Source organism: Suncus etruscus, chromosome 9 (assembly GCF_024139225.1).
Source record: "Suncus etruscus isolate mSunEtr1 chromosome 9, mSunEtr1.pri.cur, whole genome shotgun sequence".
Lineage (NCBI taxonomy): Eukaryota > Metazoa > Chordata > Mammalia > Eulipotyphla > Soricidae > Suncus > Suncus etruscus.
In genome coordinates, this window is record NC_064856.1 from 105,057,192 (window position 1) to 105,083,244 (window position 26,053).

The following is a 26,053-nucleotide window of genomic DNA, read 5'->3' on the forward strand; positions in this document are numbered from 1 at the left end:
ACCTTCAAGATGAAATTAAAGACAATATCTCCTTCTCTAAGTTCATAGAACACAGGACAGTAGATTTTTAGACTTTATATAGAGATTGCTGCAGCACAACAGCAACATTTTAGCAAGCTGAAGAGTATCGGATACAGGTAGTTAAACTCAGGCCTGATGCCCTGAACACGAGTGAGTCCAGCATGAAACCAAGTAAAATCCCTCTACTGGTTTCATCCAGAGCCACTCCCATTATATTTTCCCTTACATTTTTGTATCACCTAAGGAAATTTTTTTTTCCTTAAATTACGATTTCTAATCTGTACTGCTCATATTTATTTGGGAGGGGTTTTTTGTTTTTGGGACACACCCAGCGGGGCTCAGGGTAGGATGTCAGGGATCGATCCCGGGTTGGCCACATGGAAGGTAAATGCCCTCCCGCTATGCTACGGCTCCGGCCCATGTATTTCTCATAATTAGATAGCAATCCAGTTCACCACAGAACAGCCTGGTGGATGGCAGAACACCATCCTTTTCACTTTACTGATGAGCTGGAAGTTATGCTGCTTGTCCATGGTCAAGTGGACGGAAGTGGGCACCAAGGAGCAGCATCTAACCCTACCGAATTCTTCCCCTCCTGAACTGATTGATGCCCTTGGAAAACTCTATACCAATTTGGGTACTTATCGTGAGAATAAATCTTGGGAGTTCTTAAAGGTATTCAAGACTGGCTTGGGATTCTTGAAGCAGGTTGAGAGGACTACATAAAGAAGCTAGAGGCAGGAGCTCACACTTTCAAAGGTTTGTTCTAGGGAGCTCCTAGGAGTGTCTCCAAAAGTACTTACAAGTCCAACATGCAATTCCAGCTAAGAAGCGAGTCTCGCTCGCTACCCCCCCACAGCCTCTTCAGGAGCCCGTTGCCCATGTCCCAAACACCTCAACAAATCTATTCAATGCAGAATCCATAAAACAGCTCACACCCCATTTATTATTTAAAAATATTCTGTTACAAAAGGAAAAAAATATGATGCAGTATAAAAGATTGACAGCGTCATCAAGTTTATTACACAATTTCCAACCTATCAGAAAGACAAACAAATCACCGACAACAGGGGAACCGGGGCCTTGGCCTTTTTAAGGGTTGGGTTTCTTTCTTTTTTTTTTTTTTATCTTTTGCCGTCAGGAAATAAAACTAAAAATTGTCTCACTGAATAAAAACAAAATATTGGGGAGAAAAAAATGTATCCATCCAGGTCAACACCTTTTTTTTTTCTATTTTCCCCCTTAAAATGTCACCTTACTTGGTTTTCTCCTACACTTTAAAAAGACCCCAGGAGCTTATCTCGAGGATCAGCTCATTACTTAACACTTTGCCGGCTGGGCAGGGTGCCCTGTTCTGAAGGAGAGGTGGGGATGGGGCTGGGGCCCAGGGGCAGGGGGAGCCACAGCCTCAAAGCCTCTGTCCCTCTTCAGGCCAGGGAAGCCCCCACAGCGGCTCTACGAGCCAATGTGAAGGGTCACAGAGAAAGCTCAGTCTGACTCAGCCTCCCCTGAGGAGCCACAAGATGCTCCCTGGCCCCTCTCCGTGCTCTGTCTCCTCCCTCGCTGGCCTCTTCTCATGCTAAATGCACAGGGAGTTCCGCCCTGGGGCCCTCTACACTCTCTCCAGCAGGAACCACACCATAGCAGGACATTATGGAAAAGCAATTCCATCTGCCTGCGTGGAAATCAGACCCTGGAGAGTGGTGGTCCTTGGTGGGCAGAGCTGAGATCCTCAAGTCAGACTCAAGTTACTTCCTGGCTCCCTAGCAGAGGCAGAAGTACCTCTGGAAATGAAAGGTGGAAAGACACCAAGTGTGCCTATGAATGCCAGGTGCTCCCATGATAAGTCAAAGTGTGTACCTAGGGGATGCAAGCCCACCCTTATATCACACCTGAAAAAAAGGATAAAAAGCCTGTGGAAGTTGGCCAGACCCAACCCAACTAAGCCTTCCCCTCTCCTCTTGGGGCTTTACCAGGGTTCTTCACCATGAGGTTTGATGCCCGAAGCTCCCAATGGCTGTACTTCCTCTAAAACAAGGAAGCAGCCTCTTGGAAGAAGGGTTCCCATGTGACAGGGGAAGCGCCAGGGAAAGGGAACACCTAGGAGAGCTGGTATTACAAGAGGCAACCAAGCACAAAGCAGCAGAGGGAGGTCATTGGCCAGGCCAGGCTCCTCACAGAAGCACCCTCACAGGTCTCGTCCAATGAGGAGGCTGGACAGCAGGAAGTGAGGAGGGTGCAGCCCTTGGGGAGGTCAGGAAACAACCGTCTATGTAGGAAGGAAAAGCAAGAGCAGCTTTTCCTGAATGCATTTCTATCCTCATGGTCCCTCCTTCAAAGGGCTGGGAAGGAGAAGGGGACAAAACAAAGTAGTGGTGAATCAGAGAAGGGTTTCGACCCTCTTGGCCCCATCAAACATAGTGCTGAGGGCAGGACCCTGGGCATATCTTGGCACACCCAGCTGCTCTCCTAGATCCTGGACGGAGGATCCACTTCCTTGGGAAGGAAGCCTTCCCACTAGGCTCCCACCGAGCTGCTCCTGGACCATCAGAAACTCGTTTCCTTGGACAAAGCACCATTCTCTACTGAAACCAGGGGCCGGACGTTTTTTCTTTCTGCCTGCCACCCCACCCCAGCACCTCAAGTCTTTAGGTTACTTCCCCTAGCAAACAGGAGCTGTGGGACTGGGAAGGTTGCCGGGCATCTTCAATCTGAAGGGCAGAGGGTATCCCTGGGTGTCTGAAGGGAGTTAGGGGGTTGGAAGAAGGGGAAGGGGTGGAGTGGCCTCCGTCCTTTAGTCCTGATCAAGGTGAGGAGATGCAAGTCCATTAAAAAAACATTTGCTTCCAACCAGACTCCTGCAATGAGAACATCAGAAGAGAAGAGAAAACAAGTTAGAAGTTACTTGTAAAAAAAAAAAAAAAAAAAGAAATTACTTGTGGATTAACAGGGAGTATTATGAATCACACTAGACTTTTAAAAATGACTATAAAAATAGGTGATGCATCGAATGAAAGAATATGGATCTCAAAGGAAAAGAAACTAGAGTGAAAAAGATCAAGGGTCATAAGAACACAGGGTTGGCGAGAATCTGACAATGCGAATAGTGACAATGCAGGGGAAGTTACTAGAGTAGAGAGGACAAAGCAATGACATCTTTGAGATTAGGAGAAAAAAAACAGACAGTGAAATGAGTCGGTGAAAAGGAGACAGAGGTAGGGAAACATGGGTCTACCACACTGTAAGAAAAGATGCTATAAAGGAATATGGTGAGTGTGAATACCATTTCAGAAAATCTATTCTGAGCAAGTCACAGCTTACCTTAAGGGGAGGGAAAAAAATCTGGAAATGGGAGGTACAATAGTAAGAAATCAAGTGTATGTATATATATAACTAAGTCCATTAACCCCCAAGCACTAAAAAAGGAGTATGTGAACAAGAAACTTCTAAAAAAATTTTTGTGGGGAAGCCTAGTTAAAACAGACTCCAGTGTCCTTATGAGATGTTCTGAGTTGCAGACAAATCTTTTCCCAACTGAGATGTAAGGGTCTAAAAACCATACTAACACTATTCAACACTATTCAGGATTGATCCGCTCAGCAACACAGCATGGAAGTCAAAGGAAACCAGCAGTCACCATCCAGGAAACCTAAAAGGAGTGAAAACCTTCTGTCCAGGGACCAGAGCGGTATTACAGTGGGTAGGTGTTTGTCCTGCAACTGACTTAAGTTCGATCTCCAACACCCCATATGTCCCCTGAACCCTGCCAGAAGTGATCCCAATGCAGAGTCAGAGGCAAGCTCTGAGCACTGTTGGGTGTGGCCCCCGAACACTCACTTCTGCTCAGTATTGAGTGCTGTGAAGCCAACTTGATAGTGCACATCTCTAGTGCACTGCAGGCCCTTAGCACTCTAAGTCCTTCCTTGCATTATCAGTGTACAGGTGATGGCTGATCAACTGACCACAACAAATAGCATCGGTTCAAAAAGCAATGCCAGGAGTGAGTCCTGAGCCCAGAGTCAAGGTAAGCTCTGAGCACCACTAGGTGTGCCTCCACCCTCCACCACCCCAACCTCCAAATAAAAAAGACACAGTTGGAGAAAAGAAACAGTATAGGGCTGAAGCACTTAACCTTGTATCTTGCTACCTCCTCCTCCCCAATTCCTAGCATCACATATGATCCTCGTCTAGCACCACCAAACATCACACCTGAGCATAGGGGCTATTGTCCACACATTCCTCACACCACAGTGAAGTTCAAATTAGTTGTGCGCTTCTATAATCGATAGGAACAACCCAAGAATCAGACACCCACTGGCTCCCTGAGGCTCTCTGGATCCTCAGACTCTGGTATGATTCTACCTCACATTTCTCTATGCAGGAAGGTATCATTGTCTCATTTAGCAGAGAGGAAAGAAAACTAAAGCCTGACCGTCTTCTCAACTTCCCAGAATCTAAGCACTGAATTCAAACCGAAGAAAGTGTAATTTTCACTGAACCACAAAGTTCAGGATAAAGTGAAACGATGGATTTCAAGAGGGCAACATACTAAACTAATGAGGCAGCCCTAAGATGTACAGTCACAGAAACAACAGAAACACCAGCAAGCTCCACAGCTTGCAGCCAGTTCCTACAAAACAGACATGGAGGATAAATACTATATGGAGCCTGGAGAGCGTGCTCTAGTGATGAGAACGCGCTTAAACATGTGTGAAGCCTGGAGTTTGAGCCGTGGCACTGCATGGCACCAGTTTTGCCGAGGGTAATTTCTATTAAAAATAAGTGCCAGATGGGGCCAGAGCAATACACATTGGGCAGGCCGTTTGACTCACCCCCAGATATTCCATATGGCCCCCTGAACCTTCCAGGAGTAATTTCTGAGCACAGAGCCAAGAGTAACCCCAGGGATCTGGCAGGTGTAGTCTCTAAACAAAAATTAAACAAACATAAAACAGGGGGCTGGAGAGATAGCACAGCGGTAGGATGTTTGCCTTGCACGCAGGTGGATGGTGGTTTGAATCCTGGCATCCCAGATGGTCCCCCGAGCCTGCCAGAAGAGATTTCTGAGCAGAGTCAGGAGTAAACCCTGAGTGCTGCTGGGTGTGACTCAAAAAAAAAAAGGCGCCAGAGCAGAGAGAGCCAGAGCCCAATTACAGCAATAATAGGAGGCCCTGGGTTTGATCCCTAATGGCACTAGGTTGGTAAGGCAAGAAACCTACCCTCTAGTATCGCTCCCATTCTTTAAAGGTAATCTATGGTTGCATCTGGCGGTAATATTTGAACGCAGGCAGACATCAGACTCCAACAGAGCGCCAAGTCAATTTCAGACCCTAGAAATGGAACTCATTCTTTTTTAATTCATAGTTAAAATAAAAAAATTTAGGGGCCCGGAGTGATAGCACAGCGGTGTTTGCCTTGCAAGCAGCCGATCCAGGACCAAAGGTGGTTGGTTCGAATCTCGGTGACCCATATGGTCCCCCGTGCCTATCAGGAGCTATTTCTGAGCAGACAGCCAGGAGTAACCCCTGAACACCGCCAGGTGTGGCCCAAAAACAAAAACAAAACAAACAAAAAAAATCTAGGATAAGAATGTTGTGAAATCACATTTTGAGGCATCTGATCATTATTATTTCTGGACTGCATTATTTCTAGATGGAGTACCATACATCTGAGGATAACTAGGAAAAGCAGGACGCGACAGACCCAGGTTCAATCCCTGGTACCCCATAAGGTCCCCATGCCCACCAAGACAATCGCTGAACTCAGAGCCAAAAGCCCTGCGCATGGGAGCAGCACAAGAAACAAGAAAAAGAAAAAAGGAAGGGGGGCCCGGAGAGATAGCACAGCGGCATTTGCCTTGCAAGCAGCCGATCCAGGACCAAAGGTGGTTGGTTCGAATCCCGGTGTCCCATATGGTCCCCCGTGCCTGCCAGGAGCTATTTCTTTTTTTTTTTGTTGTTTTTTTTGGGCCACACCCGGCGGTGCTCAGGGGTTACTCCTGGCTCTGTGCTCAAAAACAGCTCCTGGCAGGCACGGGGGACCATATGGGACACCGGGATTCGAACCAACCACCTTTTGGTCCTGGATCGGCTGCTTGCAAGGCAAACACCGCTGTGCTATCTCCCCGGGCCCCAGGAGCTATTTCTGAGCAGACAGCCAGGAGTAACCCCTGAGCAACGCTGGGTGTGGCCCAAAAACAAAAAAAAAAAAAAAAAAAAAAAAAAAAAGGAAGGGAAGCCTTTCTCAGAATTTATCTTCTTTGTCTTGCCATAAGCCTGCAGCAAATTTCAGATAACCAGTTAATGTATTGTAGGCTTTTCTAGAATTATTTGAAATGAATCATGCAATGGAATAAACAGTATCTTATGAGCGGAAAATTGAAAAAATGATGAAGTTTCAGGGGCCGGAGAAATAGCATGAAGGTAAGGCCTTTGCCTTCCAGGAGCGATTTCTGAGCGCTGCCGGGTGAAACCCAAAACCCAACACCCCCCCCCCCCAAAAAAAAGATGAAGTTTCAGATCTGGATGTTCAGCGTCAAAGTATTGCTCAATGGTTCTCTGTAAATACCGTTGGCAGCAAAACCACAATTATAGCATGCGGTGACCTGTGCTAACCAGTACATGAATCTAACCTCAAAGACACGAGGCAAATAATGCCTCCCCCGCTCAAAACTTTATCCTGGGTAGCATCAAACACACTATTGGCTGCAGGACCAGGGAAAAGGCAGCCTGTGATACCAGAACAGGAGCTCCCAAACATATTAAACTTACCATCCCCTTTTCCGAGAAAAAAAAATGGATTCATAACCATACCCCTTCTACCTTCTTTTTTGGGGGAAAGGTGCCACACTTGGGAGTGCTCAGGGTTTATTCATGGCTCTGCATTCAGGAATCATTCCTGGCAGGCTCAGGGGAACATGGGATGCCAGGGACTGACCCACGTGGGTCACATACAAAGCAAATGTTCTCCCACTGTGCTACTGGCTCCGGTCAACAATCATTATCTTTCTTAGACAAACACAAAGTGCCCCCACTGACAATGCCCGAGGGCTTGCAATACTGCCCATCTAGAAAACACCTACTGAACCGTAAGCAGCTTCTATGGAAGGAACCACAAACCCAGTCCAACATTTGTCCTATCCCTGGATTAGCCCGAAGCTCTTTATGGCTTTTCAACAGAGCTGGCTTTTCCGGGGTATCTGGTCCCTTCTAGAACACAACTAGAGACTCTAGAATGGAATATCTAGAAGTCATAAGCACTGGGTGTGGGGGAATGAGATGGACATGGGTGTTAAGTAATATCCGGTGGTGCTCAGGGCATTGGATGTGATGCTGGGGTAGAATCAGGTTTGGCTGCATGCAAGGCAAGCACTTACTAACCCAGCACACTCTCTCCAGTGCCCCTTGTAGGTGGATTATCCTAAACCTCACTCTTTTTTTGTTTGTTTGTTTGGTTTTTGGGTCATACCCGACAGTGCTCAGGGGTTACACCAGGCTCTAGGCTCAGAAATTGCCCCTGTCAAGCACAGGGGACCATATGGAATGCCAGGATTGGAACCACTGTCCTTCTGCATGAAAGGCAAATACCTTATCTCCATGCTATCTCTCCAGCCCCTAAACCTCTCTTTTTTTGGGGGGGGGGGTTTTGGGCCACACCCGGCAGTGCTCAGGGGTTACTTCTGGCTGCCTGCTCAGAAATAGCTCCTGGCAGGCACGGGGGACCATATGGGACACTGGGATTCGAACCAACTACCTTTGGTCCTGGATTGGTTGCTTGCAAGGCAAACGCTGCTGTGCTATCTCTCCGGGCCCAAACCTCACTCATAATGTAAGTGGTTTAGGAATAGAGAAAGGGGAACACCTGGAGACAATGGTGGATGGAAATGGACACATCAGTAGGGATTGAGATACTGGAACTTTGTAACCCTATTATTGACAGTACTGTAAATCACTGACTAAAAAAGAAGGGCTTTAGAGAGAAAGTGCAGGTATAAATGCTTGACTTTGTACGTAGCCAACCCTGGGTCAATGGTTCGATCCCCTGTACTGCAATATGACCTCCCAGAGCACAGTATGGATTGATCCCTGGGCACAGAGCCAGGGGCATGCCCTGAGCACAGCCAGATGTGGCTCAAAACAAACAAAAAACAAAAACAAAATCCCATAAACCAAAACCCAAACCCAAGAAAGGAAAGAGGTAAAAAGTCAGTTACTTTTCATTTCCCCACTATCTACTTCTTACAGAAGGCAGACTTCAGTGTTGACTCTCTATATATATATATATATATATGACTCATAATGCCAAATAACAAAGGAAAGAGTAGCGCTGAATGTACAAGACAAATTTTGTTAGTAGGTTGAATAGGTTTATTACGAGGTAAAATACTGCAGAATTCTCAAGGGCTGAGCCTCCACTGTTGCTGGTGGTGGTAAATTCTTATCCTTTTCCAGTTGGTCACTCGTATGCACACAACACTGTCCCTCTCTCCCAGTCCTCACTTTCTTCAGAACCAATTGGAGGAAGAAACGCAAGCAAGGACAACACTCCCACCCCCTTTTATGTTTTTAGGTTGAGCAGTGAGTTGGGATCGAACCCAGGTTTGTCACATGCAACTCTCCTACCTGCTGCACGATCTCTCCAGTCCCAGACAACCCTCTTATTGTCCCTGATGTGAAACCCCAGACTTCAAGTCTGAAAATACAAAACTAAGAGACCTCAAGTAACCCAAGTCATGCGACAGCATCCAGGAACCACAAATAGATCACCAGACAGTCTAGACTCCGTTCAAAGATCACCACAGAAGCAGTCAACAACTGCTCCTGCTTACAGATGGGGAACAATTTTTGCTGAAAGCCTTGTTTTAATTGAATTGTTAAGCTAGTGGAATATAACCTATCATTAGCCTCTTCCCAACATACAGAGCCCAAGAATGAAAACAATATAGAAAAACAAAGCTGAAAGAAGAAGATGAGGGCCCGGAGAGATAGCACAGCGGCGTTTGCCTTGCAAGCAGCCGATCCAAGACCAAAGGTGGTTAGTTCGAATCCTGGTGTCCCATATGGTCCCCCATGCCTGCCAGGAGCTATTTCTGAGCAGATAGCCAGGAGTAACCCCTTAGCACCGCCGGGTGTGGCCCAAAAACCAAAAAAAAAAAAAAAAAAAGAAGAAGATGAGGTCCTGAAGACAGAGGCCCTGGGTCCTGCTAAGCCTGACTCAACTTCAGATGTTCGTGCTATCCTTTCTGGGCAGAGATGGAGTTTAAACAGGCTGAGAGCATTCCTCCCATGCAGGAGGCCCAGGCTTGATCCCCAACATCATCTGGTCCTTTGAGCACTTCTGGGTGTGCCCCCCTACCTAAAAAAAAAAAAAAAAGCCCCTTACCCTTAACCCAATGATTTTCCTTTAAGAAGCAAATCTGCAGGGCCAGAGTGATAGCATAGTGGTAGGGTGTTTGCCTTGCATGCTGCCAACCTGGGACCAACCAGGTTCTATCCCCGGCATCCTATATGGTCTCCTGAGCTTGCCAGGTGTGATTTCTGAGTGCAGAGCCAGGAGTAACTCCTGAGAGCTGCTGGGTGTGGCCCAAAAACAAAAACAAGCAAATCTGCTATCAGTAAGGTATTTCCCCACATTCCCACTTTAAATCAAGATGTTCTTCTGGGACATAAGGCTATCAGACAGTTGTTAAGCTTTTTGGGGGGTGGTGAGGGTGAAGATAGGCAATACCCAGCAGTGCTCTACTGACTGGCTCTACATCCAGAAATTATTCCTGGTGGTGCTTAGCTGACCATATGTGGCCCTGGGGCAAGTCTTGGACAACTTCATGCAAGGCAAGTGTCCTCCCCACTGTGCTCTAATAGTTCTACACGGTGACACCAGAACTTTTTTTTTGTTTTTTTGAACCACACCCAGTAGTACTCAGGGCACACTCCTGACTGCACTCAGGGATCATTCCTAGCAGGGCTTGGAAACCATACTGAAGCTGGGGGAAGAATCTTGGTTGGCAACCTTGCAAAGCAAGCACCTTACCTGCTGTACTAAGGCTCCAGCTCCGAGGAGAGTTCATTTTAGATAGATCAGCTATCTAAGGGAGTCAGAAGTTGTTTCCGGGTGAGAAATCCTAGGTTAGATTCCTGATCGTATCCCTTTCCCCTTCCCAGAAAAGAGAGGACAGATTAGCATTCACACCTCTAAATTATCTCTCTCACCTATTTTTGGGACACACCCAGCTGTGATCAGTGCTTAGTCCAATGAACTTGGGGCAACAAATGGGGTGTTGGGTATGGAACCTAGGATGGCCACATGCAAGGCAAGTGCCTTATTTGCAGCTGTAATATCACTCTGAATAAATAACCCAATTTTCAAAGCCCTTTGACAAAGAAAAATTTTGTTAGGGGGCAAGAGGGGGCGGTAGAGGAAGGAATCTGCCCCCGCCCAGCAATGCTCTAAAACTCTCAGCAACCCTCATCAACCAGCTAGCAGCTATGCGAGGACCAAGGATAAAATGCTGCTCATCCCTTGGCACCAGAGCAACCCACTTGGAAGGTCAAGTGACGATGGGGATCAAATCCAAGTCAGTGCATGCTCAGCATCTTACCCTAACTGATTTGCAATCTATCAGCTCCTGGACACTATCTTTATGTCGGGGGGAGGGAGGTGCTTAGGCTGGCTGCATGCACACACAGCAAGCAAGCACCTTGCTTGCTCCTGGCTCAGGGTTTACTCTGTATAACCATATGTAGTGCCAGGGATTGAAGCCAGGTCGGATGCATGCAAGGCAAGCACCCTACCTCTGTACTATTTCTCTGGTCCTGATATTAAGTTCATATCATTAGTGTTAAACTTTGAAAAATTACCAAGTACATAATTTTCTTTCTTTTCTGACTTGGCCAATTTTCTCAACTGTTGAGGATTTGGTGGAGTTAATATAACGATGATAAGAGCAACGGTTCTCATTTGAGCATAGAGCAAGTACCGCAAGGACTGAAGCTCTACGCGGATCAGCTCAATGGCAGTCCAGTGAGATGATTTTATCTTCACTTACAATTGAGGAAACCCTAAGACCAGAAAGCGCTGCAGCTGGAGGAGTGGCAAGCCTCACTTGGGCATCTGCCTGCAGTCCCTGCTCCTAGCAGTGCACCACGAGTCCTCAGCAAATAGAGAACAGCCCAGCCTCAAGGGCGAACGGAGACTCCACAGAAACAATCAGCAAATTTGTCCTCCAGAAGTTGTTTCAGATATCTAAGGAAAAGCCCCCCATTGTTCCCCTTAATTGCCTTATGAAGAAGAGAAAAAAATCATTGCTAATAACGTGTTTTGTTCACAAAAGACCAGCACGGCAGAACGGGTCTCCCCCACCTTTCTCAGTGGTGCCGGTCCCGCTCTCGATCCCGATGTCTCTCATGCTCCCGGTTCCGTTCTTGGAAATAATCGTCATGCCGATCCTCGTTATGAAGCAGGTCCCGGTGCCTCCTGCTGCTCTCTCGGGACCGGCTGGGCGACCTCTCTCGGGACCGGTGTCTTTTCCTATCAGAAAGATTCTTCAGCCTCGATGCTGACATTCCCCCCACCAAAGCACCAGAATATGGCTTCTCCTGGGACACAGCGTCACCGTCATCGCTCTACCACAGTCCTGTGTGAAAGCATCGGTTCTGAGGGCCCATACATTGGGGAGGAGAGTGGGAGAAAGTTACACTTGTTGAGGTCTTACTTAATGTCTCTTGTCAGCCAGTGATAAGAAGAGCTTTATATTAATTACCTCACCTTCATCTATAAGGTAAATACTACTAGCATCCCTTTTCTACAAATAAGAAAACTGGGGCTTAGCTATAATTATGACTATAACTGGGACTGAATTCAAGCACATGTGACCTCGAAGTCCATGTTCTTTTTTTCCCTTTATGTCCCTCCCCACAGACCTTCTGCTGTGGGTTTACTCTAAATTTTCTTTTCTTTTTTCCATCAAAAATATTTTAATACAGGTATTACATTAGTTCTAATTTACTCAATAAGGAACAAGTGAAATGTGGAAATAATGTGGAAATTTAGTTATAGTGGATAGAGCACAAAAGGGAATTAAAAAGAATGCTGTAGGATGGGGGCAGTGAAAATGTGCCTCTGTCTTGTTCTTGATTTTTCAAATATATTGGAATATCATGACAAAAGTCTTAAACCCAATATCTCAATATTGTTGTGGGGTCTGGAAAAATAGTTCAACAAAGGCTTTCTTAAGCATTTACATCTTTTTCAACAACTAGAAAATTTTTTGGGGGGGGGCCACACCCGGCGTTGCTCAGGGGTCACTCCTGGCTGTCTGCTCAGAAATAGCTCCTGGCAGGCACGGGGGACCATATGGGACACTGGGATTCAAACCAACCACCTTTGGTCCTGGATCAGCTGCTTGCAAGGCAAACACCACTGTGCTATCTCTCCGGGCCCAACAACTAGAAATTTATTTATTTATTTATTTATTTATTTTTTGGTTTTTGGGCCACACCCGTTTGACGCTCAGGGGTTACTCCTGGCTATGTGCTCAGAAATCGCCCCTGGCTTGGGGGGACCATATGGGACGCCGGGGGATCGAACCGCGGTCCGTTCCTTGGTAGCGCTTACAAGGCAGACACCTTATCTCTAGCGCCACCTTCCCGGCCCCAACTAGAAATTTATTAAGAAGTGTGGTCTGGACAGTTTGCCTGGAAGTTGTTTTTTTAAATAATATCTTTATTTAAACACCTTGATTACAAACATGATTGTGGTTAGGTTTCAGTCATGTAGAGAACACCCCCCTTCACCAGTGCAACATTCCCACCACCAATGTCCCAAATCTCCCTCAAAGTCCATGTTTTTTTTTTTTTGGGGGGGGGGGGGGCACACCCGTTTGATGCTCAGGGATTACTCCTGGCTAAGCGCTCAGAAATTGCCCCTGGCTTGGGGGGACCATATGGGACGCCAGGAGATCGAACCCCCGTCCTTCCTTGGCTAGCGCTTGCAAGGCTGACACCTTACCTCTAGTGCCACCCTGCCGGCCCCAAAGTCCATGTTTTTAACTACAAGTCTTTTCCCTTGAATAAGCCAACTGACTGACCCAAAGCAGAATCAAGATATTCTATTGATGCAAATGTTCAAATTCTTCCCCTTCAAGCCTACCTGTGCCTGTTCGGAGGGAGCCTTTCCTTGCCCTGCCCATCCCTGCAGCACTGCTCGCACCATCGACTCACCTGGACGAGCTCCCGCTGGTACCCACGCTGTATGACTTGGCCTCGATGCCGTGAAGACAGTCCTTAAGAGAGGAGATGAGGACTCGGCAACGCTCATCATTGGCGACCCGAGACTGTTTGATAACAGCAATCGCTGTGAGTAGGGTCTCAATCGCGTCACTGTAATCTCCTGACATAAGGGACAGAAAAGGACCATGGGTTAGCAGAAGCAGTAAAGTAAGCCAACCAACTGCAGGCATAGGAGGACTCAAATAGGAGTACTGTGCTATCACACAGATGCCCAGAAAAATGAAGGAGGGAGAAATGGCAGGTTTCAAAAAACTGGGTGAAGCACCTACTGCCATGGTTCAGATGGAGGCCCACTGACTTATCTGGCTGTGCCCCTTTTTCAGGGGTAAATAAAACCAGTCTTTGGCCCTGTCCACTGAACAGAAGCTAAGAGACAGACAGTGGCTCCAACTGCACCAGAGGTTCTGAACATCTCTCCCTTCATTAGGCCCCATCATCACCCACTTTGGGAAACACTAGATTAGAATCAAGACAATCTAAACTGGCGCATCACTGTTTGGAGGGCTACTTGACAGCATCCACTGAAATAAACAACGTGCATTACTTTCTGACTCAGCCTTTCTAAAAATGTTCTATTTCAATTCACAAGAATGTGTGTTTGGGCCCGGAGAGATAGCAGAGGCGTTTGCCTTGCAAGCAGCCGATCCAGGACCAAAGGTGGTTGGTTCGAATCCCGGTGTCCCATATGGTCCCCCGTGCCTGCCAGGAGCTATTTCTGAGCAGACAGCCAGGAGTAACCACCGCCGGGTGTGGCCCAAAAAACAAACAAACAAACAAAAAACAAGAATGTGTGTTTAACAATGCCAGTTTTATTGTTGTGTCGTATACTAATAGCTCCACCAACAGGATCTGGCTACATCAATTATGAATATTATTTTAAGAGAATACTTTATAGGTACAGAAAGGATAATGAGGGATGTGGTGCAGTAGTAGAAAACCTGTCTTGATGTATGAGGTAAATAAATGAATAAAAAAAATAAAAAGCACGCGGTCAATCTGTATATAAAAAAAGTAATCTGAGGTTGGAGTGAAAGCACAGGGTAGGGTGTTTGCCTTGCACGTGGCTGACTCAGGACAGACATGAGTTTAGTCCCCAGTGTCCCATATAGTTTCCCAAAGCCAGGAGCAATTTCTTAGTGCATAGCCAGGAGTAACCCCTGAGCATCACTCGGGGTGGCCCAAAAACAAAAACAAAAAAAAAAACAAAACAAAAAAGTAATCCATCTAAGTTGCTTATTTGGAAAGTACCAAGTACATAATAAGTGACCAATAAATGTTGGGTATTATTTTATGTTGACTATAACAGATAGCCCAAAATCTATCTTAAAATTTTATATTTCGTTTTTGAGCCACACCTATAGGAGCTCAGAGCTCACTTCTCACTCTGCCATGCTGGTATGGCTCAGGGGAAACAACTGAGGTGCCAGGGACCAAATCCTGGTCAAGTACATGCAAGGCAGGAACATTACAAATGTACTATCTCTGCCTCCAAATATATTTTTCCTTCTTCTTTTCTTTTGGGGGGGGGGGGTTTGGGCCACACCCGGTGGGGTTATTCCTGGCTATGCACTCAGAAATCAATCCTGGCTTGGGGGACCATATGGGACACCAGGGATTCAAACCAAGGTCTGACCTAGGTTAGTGGTAACAAGGCAAACACCTTACCACTTGTGCCACCACTCAGGCCCCCAAAATGTTTCCTTCCTTCCTTCCTTCCTTCCTTCCTTCCTTCCTTCCTTCCTTCCTTCCTTCCTTCCTTCCTTCCTTCCTTCCTTCCTTTCTTTCTTCCTTTCCTTCCTTCCTTTCTCTCTCTCTCTCTTTCTTTCCTTCCTTCCTTCCTTCTTTCTTTCTTTCTCTCTCCTCCCTCCCTCCCTCCCTCCCTCCCTCCCTCCCTCTCTCTCTCTCTCTTTCTTTCTTTCTTTCTTTCTTTCTTTCTTGGTCTTTGGGCCACACCCAGTGATGCTCAGGGGTTACTCCTGGCTATGTGCTCAGAAGTCGCTCCTGGCTTGGGGGACCATATGGGACACCGGGGGATCAAACCGCGGTCCGTCCAAGGCTAGCGCAGGCAAGGCAGGCACCTTGCCTCTAGCGCCACCGCCCGGCCCCTATTTATTTTTTCTTTTTGGGCCACACTCAGTGACGCTAAGGGGTTGCTGTTGGCTATGCGCTCAGAAAAATTGCTCCTGGCTTAGGGGACCATATGGGACACCGGAGGATCGAACCACAGTCCATCCTAGGCTAGCGTGGGCAAGGTAGATGATGCCTTACCACTTGCGCCACAGCTCCAGCCCCCACTCAAATGTACTTCTTTTTTTTTTGGGGGGGGGGGGGCCTCACCCGTTTGATGCTCAGGGGTTACTCCTGGCTATGCACTCAGAAATCACCCCTGGCTTGGGGGGACCATATGGGACGCTGGGGGATTGAACCGTGGTCCGTCCTACGCTAGTGCTTGCAAGGCAGACACCTTACCTCTAGCGCCACCTTCCCGGCCCCTCAAATGTACTTCTTAAGGCTGCAAAATGATTCCATTTATATAAAAGCAACCACAATTACACATATATGAACAACAAGAACTAAACCCTGTAGGGTAGACACTAAATTGCAAAAATCCTGTTCACAGTTCTTGGATTACTTGTATCTATTTTTGTTTTGGTGATCAGGGCTCACTACCAGTAATGGTCAGGGGCCCATATGGGGTGTCAGGGATCTAACACAGGTCCTGGCTGCATGCCAGGATAAATGCCTTACCCACTGTAAAGCTCCAGCTCCTTGCATTTTAAAATTTATTTTTTGGGTTTTGGGACACAAACAACAGTGCTCAGGAACCATTCCTGGCACTGCTTGGGAGACCATCTAGGAAGCTGGGGATCAAACCTGGGACAGCTGCGATCAAGGCAGGTGCTCTACCAGCTATACTATCACTCCAACCCCTAATACTACTTATTTCTACATCTCAATTATTTTTTTTTGGTTTTTCGGGCCACACCCATTTGATGCTCAAGAGTTACTCCTGACTAAGTGCTCAGAAATTGTCCCTGGCTTGGGGGGACCATATGGGACGCTGGGGGATCGAACCGAGGTCCTTCCTTGGCTAGCGCTTGCAAGGCAGACACCTTACCTCTAGCGCCACTTCGCCAGCCCCACATCTAAATTACTTTAATATACCATCAGATATGGTACAACTATATAATACACATTGAGCAAATTGTATGTGTTATGTGTATAAGCATGTTTTTAGGTGGTGGTGGCTGGAGCAATAGTACTACAGGTAGGAACTTGCTTTGTACCAGGCTGAACCCTGTTTGGTCCCCAGATCCTGCCAGAAGTGATCCCTGAAGGCACAGTCCTGAGTGCCTCTGGGTATGACCCAAAATCAAACAAACAAGCAAAAAATAAATAAAATTACACACACAAAATAAATAAAATAAGGCCATCAAGAATCAGCTCCTTTATTCCTGAAACTCGAGTTCATGCCTAGTTCAGGAAGTGGTTCATGGGGTGGAGATTTGTACAATGCTTTCTCTCAAGCTAAGCCAAAAGCATTAATGACAGTGTGAGGAAAACATGATACTAAATAACAGGGGCCCAGTGGAAATGAAGATGGACAATTTATTCTGTGCAAGCCAATAAAAAAAATATGGAGAAACTAACTTTATTCTTTATTCTAGGAATACCAGATTATCAATTCTAGGAATACCAAAACAGTTCTATGAAGACAGGTAATTCTGTACTTTCTGGTAGGCATTCAATAAATATTTGTGGTTTGGCAAGAGTGGTAGTACACCTGGTAAGGTACTTGCCTTGCATACACACGGAAGAAACAGGTTCGCTCCCTGGCATTCCATGTGGTCCCTGACCACTGCCAGGAGTGAGTCCTGAGTGCAGAACCAGGAGTAAACTCTTAACATTGCTGCATGTGGCCCCCCAAAAAACCAAAAAAAAAAAAAAAAAAAAAAAAAAAAAAGACAAATGAACAGATGTGGCTTATGTGATAAATACGAGAATATAAAGGGAGTCAGAGATTACTTCACTGATTACCTACCTGACTATGAGTAAATAATAGGGGAAAAGAACATTACATTACACATGCTGTTGGTTTGAGACTACACCTAGTGGTTGCTCAGGACCACTGCAGTTCAGAAGCTGTTTAAGGTGGTACTTGGGTGACCATGTGGGTCAGGGCTTGAATCAGGGCTCCTGAAGGTATAAAATGTGCTCCAGTTCCTATAAGCCATCTCCATGGTCTGATTCTTTTTTGTCTGTGTGCTCAGGGATCATTCCTGGTGAACTTGGCAGACCATATGGGGTGCTGGTGATTGAACGTAGGTCAGGTTGTGTGTAAAAGAAGTACCCTACTCATGTACTATCCCCCAGCCCATTTTTTTTTTTATTCCCCCACATATCTGACTAATTTCATTGAGGACTATTTTTGTTTCTTTTGAGAGGAATTCTCTGAGCTACACTCAAGTGGAGCTCAGGGGCTATTTTTGGCTCTTTGATCAAGAGTAATCCCTGGGGCCGGAGCAATAAGACAACAGTAGAGTGTTTGCTTTGCATGCATCCAACCCCGAATGGACCCCGTTCGATTCCCAGCATCTCATATGGTCCCCCAAGCCTGGCAGGAGCAACTTCTGAGCCCAGAGCCAGTAGTAATCCCTGAACGCCGCCGGGTGTGACCTATTACCCTCCCAACAGAGTATCCGTGGTGCTCAAAGGACCACATACAATGCAGGACACTGAACCACAAGGTCTATCAGATGCGAGAAAAACACCATTAGATAGAGACAGGGGGATTTGGGTCATACCTAGCCATAGCCTGAGCTTACTCTTGGCCACACTCAGGATCTCTCCTGCTCTGCTTGGAAGATCGCAAGAATGTAATGGATCTAACCTGGGCTGGCTGTGTACAAGGCAAGAGCCTTCCCCTCAGGGCCCGAAGAGATAGCACAGCTGCGTTTGCCTTGCAAGCAGCCGATCCAGGACCAAAGGTGGTTGGTTCGAATCCCGGTGTCCCATATGGTCCCTCGTGCCTGCCAGGAGCTATTTCTGAGCAGACAGCCAGGAGTAAACCCCTGAGCATCGCCAGGTATGGCCCAAAACTCAAAAAAAAAAAAAAAAAAAAAAAAAAAGAGCCTTCCCCTCTATACTAGTGCTCTGGCTCTGCAGGGCAAACACTTAATCCCTGTGTTTTTCCTCCAGCCTGAGGATAAATTACTTTTAATTCAGAAAGACTACAGAGAGAAGAGAAAACTGTCTTTGGGGGCCAGAGAGATAACATGGAGGTAAAGCGTTTGACTTGCATGCAGAAGGTCGGTGGTTTGAATCCTGGTGTCCCATGTGGTCCCCTGAGCCTTCCAGGAGTGACTTCTGAGCATGGAGCCAGGAGTAACCCCTAAGTGCGGCCGGGTATGACCCAAAAATAAAAATAAAAATGTCTTTAACCTACTGTGTAAATCCAAATTTTGTAGCCCCACATGAGCAGTTACAGCTAAAATACGACTCACTTATTATCAACTTATTTACTGGGCATCTGACAGTCTACACTTATATGGAAAAGTAATTCAATATGACTAATATTATAATGTGAAATCTGGATCAGAATCTGGAAACATTCCAAGTGCCAAGAACAGATGAGTGGATAAAAGAACAAGGATACATCCATACCGTGGAATACTATGTAGATGTTAGGGGAAAAAATGTAGTCATGAAATTTGCTTATAAATGGATAGACAGGGAAGAGTATCATGCTGAGAGAAATGAGTAAGAGGGAAGAAGACAGACATAAAATGATCAGATTTAGGGCCCGGAGAGATAGCACAGCGGCGTTTGCCTTGCAAGCAGCCGATCCAGGACCAAAGGTGATTGGTTCGAATCCCGGTGTCCCACATGGTCCCCCGTGCCTGCCAGGAGCTATTTCTGAGCAGACAGCCAGGAGTAACCCCTGAGCACTGCCGGGTGTGACCCAAAAACCAAAAAAAAAAAAAAATGATCAGATTTATTTGTAGGATTAAAGAAACAAAACAAAGACCAATCTTTTATCAGGGCTCTGTGCCACCAGAGTGAAAGCAGCTCTGAGAGTATCTAATGCCTGGATGAAGAATGGCTCAGTGGTCTGAATTTGGTCTCCACCATCAGTCACAAACACAGAAACTGTATGCTATGCCTTACGATGACACCAAAGAGATATGCTGCTTTCCAGAATACAGTACATGGAGGCTACCTGCTCTGTCTAAGTCCTCAACATAATCCAATCTCACCCAAACCATCATCTAAATAAGGGATAGTTTAAAAAAATCCAGGGTCTACACTTGACATTGAACCCACCAGACACTAGATCCAGTGGTCCACAGGAGGTGGGAATTTCACTGTACAAGATCACGATTAAATGGCATTCATATATAATAATAATAAGTGTTGGAACTGGAATTCCCCCTAATCAAAATCAGATTACGTATTGCTTTTCAAATGGCACTGCTCATGAGAATGTAACAGAGCTCCAATTTTCTGTTTGCTGAACTTGTTAATAGAAACAATAAAAGAATGGAAAAATGAAGGTACAGCAAAGGCAGTAAAGGGAGGGTGAGTTACCTGCACTGGCTCCAGATACCGCTTTCGAAATGGCACTGCTGGAAATCGCCCTGTTTCGCTTCATAATCTCTTCAAATTCTGCTTCACTCACTGTAGAAGGCGGAGGGCCCGAATCTCGGCTACAGAGAGAAGATACAGTCTGACTGGCCACACTCCTTATTACTTACCATCTTTTCTAGTGTACTTTCCTATAGAATGTCTTAAACAGTTCTCAGCCTGTATTCTCTTCAAGGGCAGGATTTATGTCACTTATGGATGCATGTGCTTGTATGTGTGTGTTCCACTGGCGATTCTCAGGTCAGAAGTTCGATGGCTGCAGTGCTTCTCTGGCCCTGCAGTGCTGAAGATATCTAGGCCACCCTGCAGGAGCTCCAGGGTCCAGTATGCACCAGGGACCACAGAGCGCAAGGAATCAAAGGCAGGCAAGGCGCATAATAGGCATGCACCGTAAATGCTGTACCCTACCCACAGTGTCATGCACTTTTATAATCCAGGCATGAGCCCAGTCACTATCAACAGCTACTGAGGATATAATTTAATGAGGCCCTTTTAAAAAACAAGCCTCAAGGACATAACTCAAGTCAAGTGTTAAGATGCCAACAAGACACCAATAAAAAAATAGGGAGTTAACTATTCCCAACACTCAACACCATGACTACAGTTTCCACAAGAGAAAACCCAAGAACTCAGTGCTCACTGGCTTACTCAGGGAGAGAAAGCTAATACATTCCCTGACCAGCCTATGCCTACTTGGATGCGAAAGGGATAGGATCACGCTTACCTGCCATGGTGGTTATAGGGTGCTGAGGCCTTCATGTAAGTATCTGGTGGAGGCCCCACTGTAGCATTTGGTGGGGGGAAGAAGGCTGGATTGAGGTGAAGGGCAGGTGGGATGGCCCCAGGGGGAGGTACAGTCAGATGAGGAGGTAATCGAGGAGGAGGGGGCATGAGATGCTGGTAGTGGATACCAGGAGGAGGAGGGGGGACCCCAAAGCTCGAGGAGAGAGGCGGTGGGGGTGGAATCGGGGGTGGGGGCAGACCCATCAGGGGGAGGGCAGAAGGAGGGCGACTGAAGTAGGGCAGCACGCTGGGGGGCTTATCCACTCGAGCGGAGGACGGGACGAGGTTCTCGGAGGGCGTAGCCCGCCCGTCAGCAGAGTCACTAGAGTCTCTTGAGTGGGCCCGTGGAGGTATTCCTGGGAGGCAAACAAAGCTCCGGTTACTGCCCCAGCAGAAACTTGCTATGGGACCCTTCAGTCACCTGACAGCAAACTGTAGCAACTGAAAGACTTGCCTGTTCTTTGGCCACTGACAAAAATGGTCAAAGGAAACTTAATAGAGAAAATATTGTTTTCTATTGCATCAGAAAACAGAACCACCCTAAACTCCATGAACCAAAGAGCACCCTATTCAGAGCCCTTCAGAACGGCCACTTTAATTTGTCCCTCGATTTGCTTTTTTCTCTTTTTTGGTTTTTGGGTCACACTTGGCGGCACTCAGAAATCATCTCTGATAGGCACGAGGGACCATATGGGATGCCAGGATTTGAACCATGGTCTGTCCTGGATCGGCTGCATGCAAAGCAAATACTTTACTGCTGTGCTCTCTCTCGAGCTTGTTTTCTTTTTCTTTTTTTGGGGGGAGAGGGGGTAGAAGGGGATACAAAGGAAGGGTTTTTTGGCTACACCCAACAGTGCTCTGCAGTTACTCTTGGTTCTGAGTTCAGAAAGTACTCCTAGTAGTGTTCAGGACATCGTAAGTGGTGCTGGGAATCTAACCTAGGCCGGTTGCATGCAGGGCAACATGTTAACTGGTATACTATCATTCCAGCCTGTTTTTTTTATTTTTTCAGTGCAGAGAATCCAAATAACCCATGAGAAAACGATAGTTTGTCACCTCTCAGTTATATGTGTACAAACTAACTTGACACCCCACCGCCCCAAATTTGCAGCCTCTCTCCTGAAGACTAAATGCAGCCATCCTTCTCTACTCTGCTGCACACTGGAAATTTCTCTCGGCAATGGCAAAGAATGGCCAGGATATCTGGTGGAGAGAAAGAACATGGGTGGAAGGGTACTTATCCATCTGATAGCAAAACAGGCAACTAGAGGGAAGAAACACATATAACAAAGGGTAGACGGTTGGAGGGGAAGTAGAAAAGGGAGTCACGTGGAAACAAGACCTACAAAAGAAAGAAGCAGAACAAAGCAAGGATTCCTAGCAAAACCGAGGTATGAATTATGGTGGTGCTAGAGGTAAGGTGTCTGCCTTGCAAGCGCTAGCCAAGGAAGGACCACGGTTCGATCCCCCCCCGCGTCCCATATGGTACCCCCAAGCCAGGGGCGATTTCTGAGCGCTTAGCCAGGAGTAACCCCTGAGCGTCAAACAGGTTTAGCCCAAAAACACCAAAAAAAAAAAAAAAAAACAAACAAAAAAAAGACTTGAGAACTAGGGGCCGGAACAATAGCACAGTGGTAAGGCATTTGCCCGGCATCCCATATGGGGCCCCGAGCCCCAGAAGCAATTTCTGAGAGCAGAGTCAGGAGTAACTGAGTGTTGCCAGGTATGACCCAAAATAAAATAAACAAATAAACAACAAAAAACAAAAAAGTTGAGAACTAGGGCTGGAGCAATAGGACAGGGAAGAGGGGATATACCTTGTACACTGTACACTGCCCAGGTTCAAACCCCAGCATCCTAAATGATTGGCCCTAAGCACCATCAAGAGTGATACTCTCTCTCTCTCTCTCTCTCTCTCTCTCTCTCTCTCTCTCTCTCTCTCTCTCACACACACACACACACACACACACACACACACACACAAATAAGGCTAGGGCTGGAGCAATACTATAGTCAGTAAAGCACTTGCCTTACATATAACCAATACAGGTTGGATCCCCAGTATCCCATACAGTCCCCTGTCTATTGCTGAGAGTAGAGTCAGGATTAACCCCATGAGCACGGTCAAGTGTGGCCCAAATTCCCCACCCCTACCCCATCCCTACCAAAAAAAAAAAAAAGACTAGAACAACTCCCACTATAGTTCAACAAGTTCAATAGACAGAATCTACTATTCCACAGGACAGGTTACTGCGTGCATCATCAAAGGACACCAGAATGGTGGGAAGAACTAAAGAGGCTCAAAAGGCTGTAGGGGACCTGAGGGGACTGGATTTAAGGTGTTTACTCTGCATGCAGCCAGGCCAACCTTGTCCCCAGCACCACAAATGGTCCCCTCAACAATGCCATAGTGATCCTGGGCAGAGAGCCAGGAGTAAGCCTGAGCACCACTGGATGTGGCCCAACCACCTTCCTCCTGCAAGAAGTTTTTATGTGGTCGGAAATATAGTTGTGACATTGTCAAATCATTTGGTTAAACTTGTCTCCTCTCCAATTTAAAATTCTAAGCCTGATTATCATGGAAGAACATCAGGAATTGTGAAGACAGAATGATGTCGACGTAGGGCTGGAGAGACAGTACAACAGGCAGGGCACCTGCCTCACACGTGGGAGGTGAGCCCACTTGGGGGTGAGCTCCAGCACCCCATATGCCTCTCCCTAGCAACCAGGAGTGATCCCTGAATGAAGCCAGGAGTAAGAAGACCTGAGCACTGCCCAGTGTGGCCCTCCTATCCTCCCAAAATGCTAGCAACAAATCTAGAACAAAAGAATGCTCCTTAAGTTAAAACTTGTTTGTAAACCGATTAAAGCAGAATGTTGAACAAACCACCCAGACAACCACTTTAATTTCTCTGCTACAGAAAACCACCAAAGTTTACCACAGCACTTTCTTTTTCTGAGGATGGGGGAGTCCAACAACAGTAGTGGCAGTACACAGGGCTTACCCCTGGCTCTATGCTCAATAATCACCCTCAGTGATATCCAAAGTATCATGTGTTGTATAGGGGATGAAACCAGGGCCGACTGCATGCAAAGCATGCGCCATACCCACTGTACTGTTGCTCAGGCCCCAGCACCTCATTTTTTTCATGTTATATTAACCAGTAGGGTCCTCTGCCAGTCAGCAACTTCCCAAGCTACTGTCCCCCTCTTGCAAGGGTTCAGTTTTGTACCGATGACCACAAATCCCAGAGTAACAACCATATTTATGCAGAGATGTCCACCAGCTGAACTTGGTGAATCTGCCACAACACACTGATGAACTCAGTGGGATGTACGCATTAGCAAAATTTTAGCAGAGAAAGGTAATATAAGACACTAGAAACCAGGTAGAGGCAGAAACTTTTGTTGGACCATCTGGGGTACGAGGGATCTAACCTAACCCAGGTTGGCCACACACAAGGTAAGTGCCCTACTAGGTGCTGTACTATCTCTCCAGCCCAGAACTGTTCTTCTTCTGCAAAATTAAAGCATCTTAGGAAACTCGAAAGAGTAGAATTAGCAAAAAACTGAAATAGAGGGGACTTGAAAACTCAAGCTGTCAAGGAGGAAAAATGAACACCTTCTCATTTCATGCCACATTCACCTAAGCTCTCAATCCAGTGAAAATAAGTTCTTCTTATGGGAGAAAGTGGCCAAATTCCCATCTCCAATCGAACAATCCCAGGGGGCCAATCAATACAAAGCATTATTTTGAGAACAGCTGCTAAGGAGAGAGGAAATATAGGTGATGAAATGTTGCCATCCCCCTAGAGGGAAAATAGAGGTAGTTAGCTGCCAGAGGCAAGGCTTTTGAGGGGATATGTGGGGGTGATTTAGGAGGCAGCACACCTTGTGAGGTCAGGCAACCCAAAGAAAGGGGTGGTCAGACTCTAGTCAAGAGAGACCGATTCACATGAACCAAACTCCCAAGAGACTGAGTCATAAAAAAGAGCATCAATCTATAACTTGCCAATGAGAAATGTAACTGCCAACCTGACTTGTGTCAGCTGGTCAGTATATTCTCTTCTTAGGCGAGCCCAGTTGGGAAGTCAAATTAGTATCAGAAGTAGCTTGGTGAGCAGTGAACTAAAGGATATTATGATCAAGCCAAATTAGCTCTCTATATATGTAATATACAATATTTAGATATAATTTATAAATAGATGTTACATAGTTAAGTATATATGATGCTTTTTATTAGTAGTAAAGTATTATAACTTGACTTAACAGGAACATACTTAGCAAGGGCAGGAAATTATCTGGTAGCTGAAAGGGGACTGCCTGTGCTGGGGAATACTGGAGAAACACTATACAAGCAAGATTTCCAGAAGCCGAATTGGCTCAACAGGCTGAGGGCTCAACAGGCTGAGACCTCAACTTTCCTGCAGGTCATCCCTACACATGATGGACAATGGAATCACTTGATCATCTCCCACCAAAATACCATGGCGAGCGAGCCCAACCATAGAGATGAGTGAACTGAGAACTGCCAGGTGGGAGGCAAAAACCAAACACCAAAAAAATTTCTTCTCATCAGCACTGGAGCAATAAATATTACTGGGGGGCCAGAGAGATAGCACGGAGGTAGGGCATTTGCCTTGCATGCAGAAGGACGGTGGTTCAAATCCCTGCATCCCATACTGTCTCCCAAGCCTGCCAGGAGCAATTTCTGAGCATAGAGCCAGGAGTAACCCGAGCGCTGCTGGGTGTGACCCAAAAACCAAAAACCAAAAAGAAAGCAATAGTTAGTATTGCGGGTAGGGCACTTGCCAAACAAATGGCCAACACCCATCTCCAGTATCGCATATGGTCCCCAACCTGCTAGCTTGATTCCTGAATGCAGAGCCAGGAAAAACCCCTGAGCACCACCAGGTGTGTGTCCCCATCAAATAATTTTTGTTTTTTGTTTTTTGTTTTTTTCGGCCACACCTGTTTGATGCTCAGGGGTTACTCCTGGCTAAGCGCTCAGAAATCGCCCCTGGCTTGGGGGGACCATATGGGACGCCGGGGGATCGAACCTCGGTCCTTCCTTGGCTAGCGCTTGCAAGGCAGACACCTTACCTCTAGCGCCACCTCGCCGGCCCCCCATCAAATAAATTAAGTTAAAAAAATGTTGTTCTTATTTTCAGCAATCCCTTTGATTTTTACAGAGCACATTTCCAGTATATGTTTATGACAAACCAGTCATCATTATAAATCTTCTATTTAGGGTGGCTGTTTCTTGGGCATTAAGAAAAGCAGGTCCACTAATATAATTCTAAATTACAGAAATCTGT

At 46.4% G+C, this 26,053-nt stretch overlaps 1 protein-coding gene across 2 annotated transcripts in view; it reads right to left on the minus strand.

Annotated features, from left to right (window-relative positions):
• Positions 1-1,639: 1,639 nt before the first annotated feature.
• The window catches only part of CPSF7 (cleavage and polyadenylation specific factor 7), a 39,944-nt gene continuing 15,530 nt past the window's right edge, over positions 1,640-26,053 (minus strand). For both annotated transcript variants that reach the window (XM_049779681.1, XM_049779680.1), the window contains exons 5-9: positions 20,677-21,091; positions 19,896-20,014; positions 13,239-13,407; positions 11,380-11,547; positions 1,640-2,879 (exon numbers count right to left, since the gene is read on the minus strand). In XM_049779681.1, the coding sequence (XP_049635638.1) occupies positions 11,385-11,547; positions 13,239-13,407; positions 19,896-20,014; positions 20,677-21,091 (866 nt within the window). In that variant the 3' untranslated portion in view covers positions 1,640-2,879; positions 11,380-11,384. The remainder of the gene's footprint in view (positions 2,880-11,379; positions 11,548-13,238; positions 13,408-19,895; positions 20,015-20,676; positions 21,092-26,053) is intronic.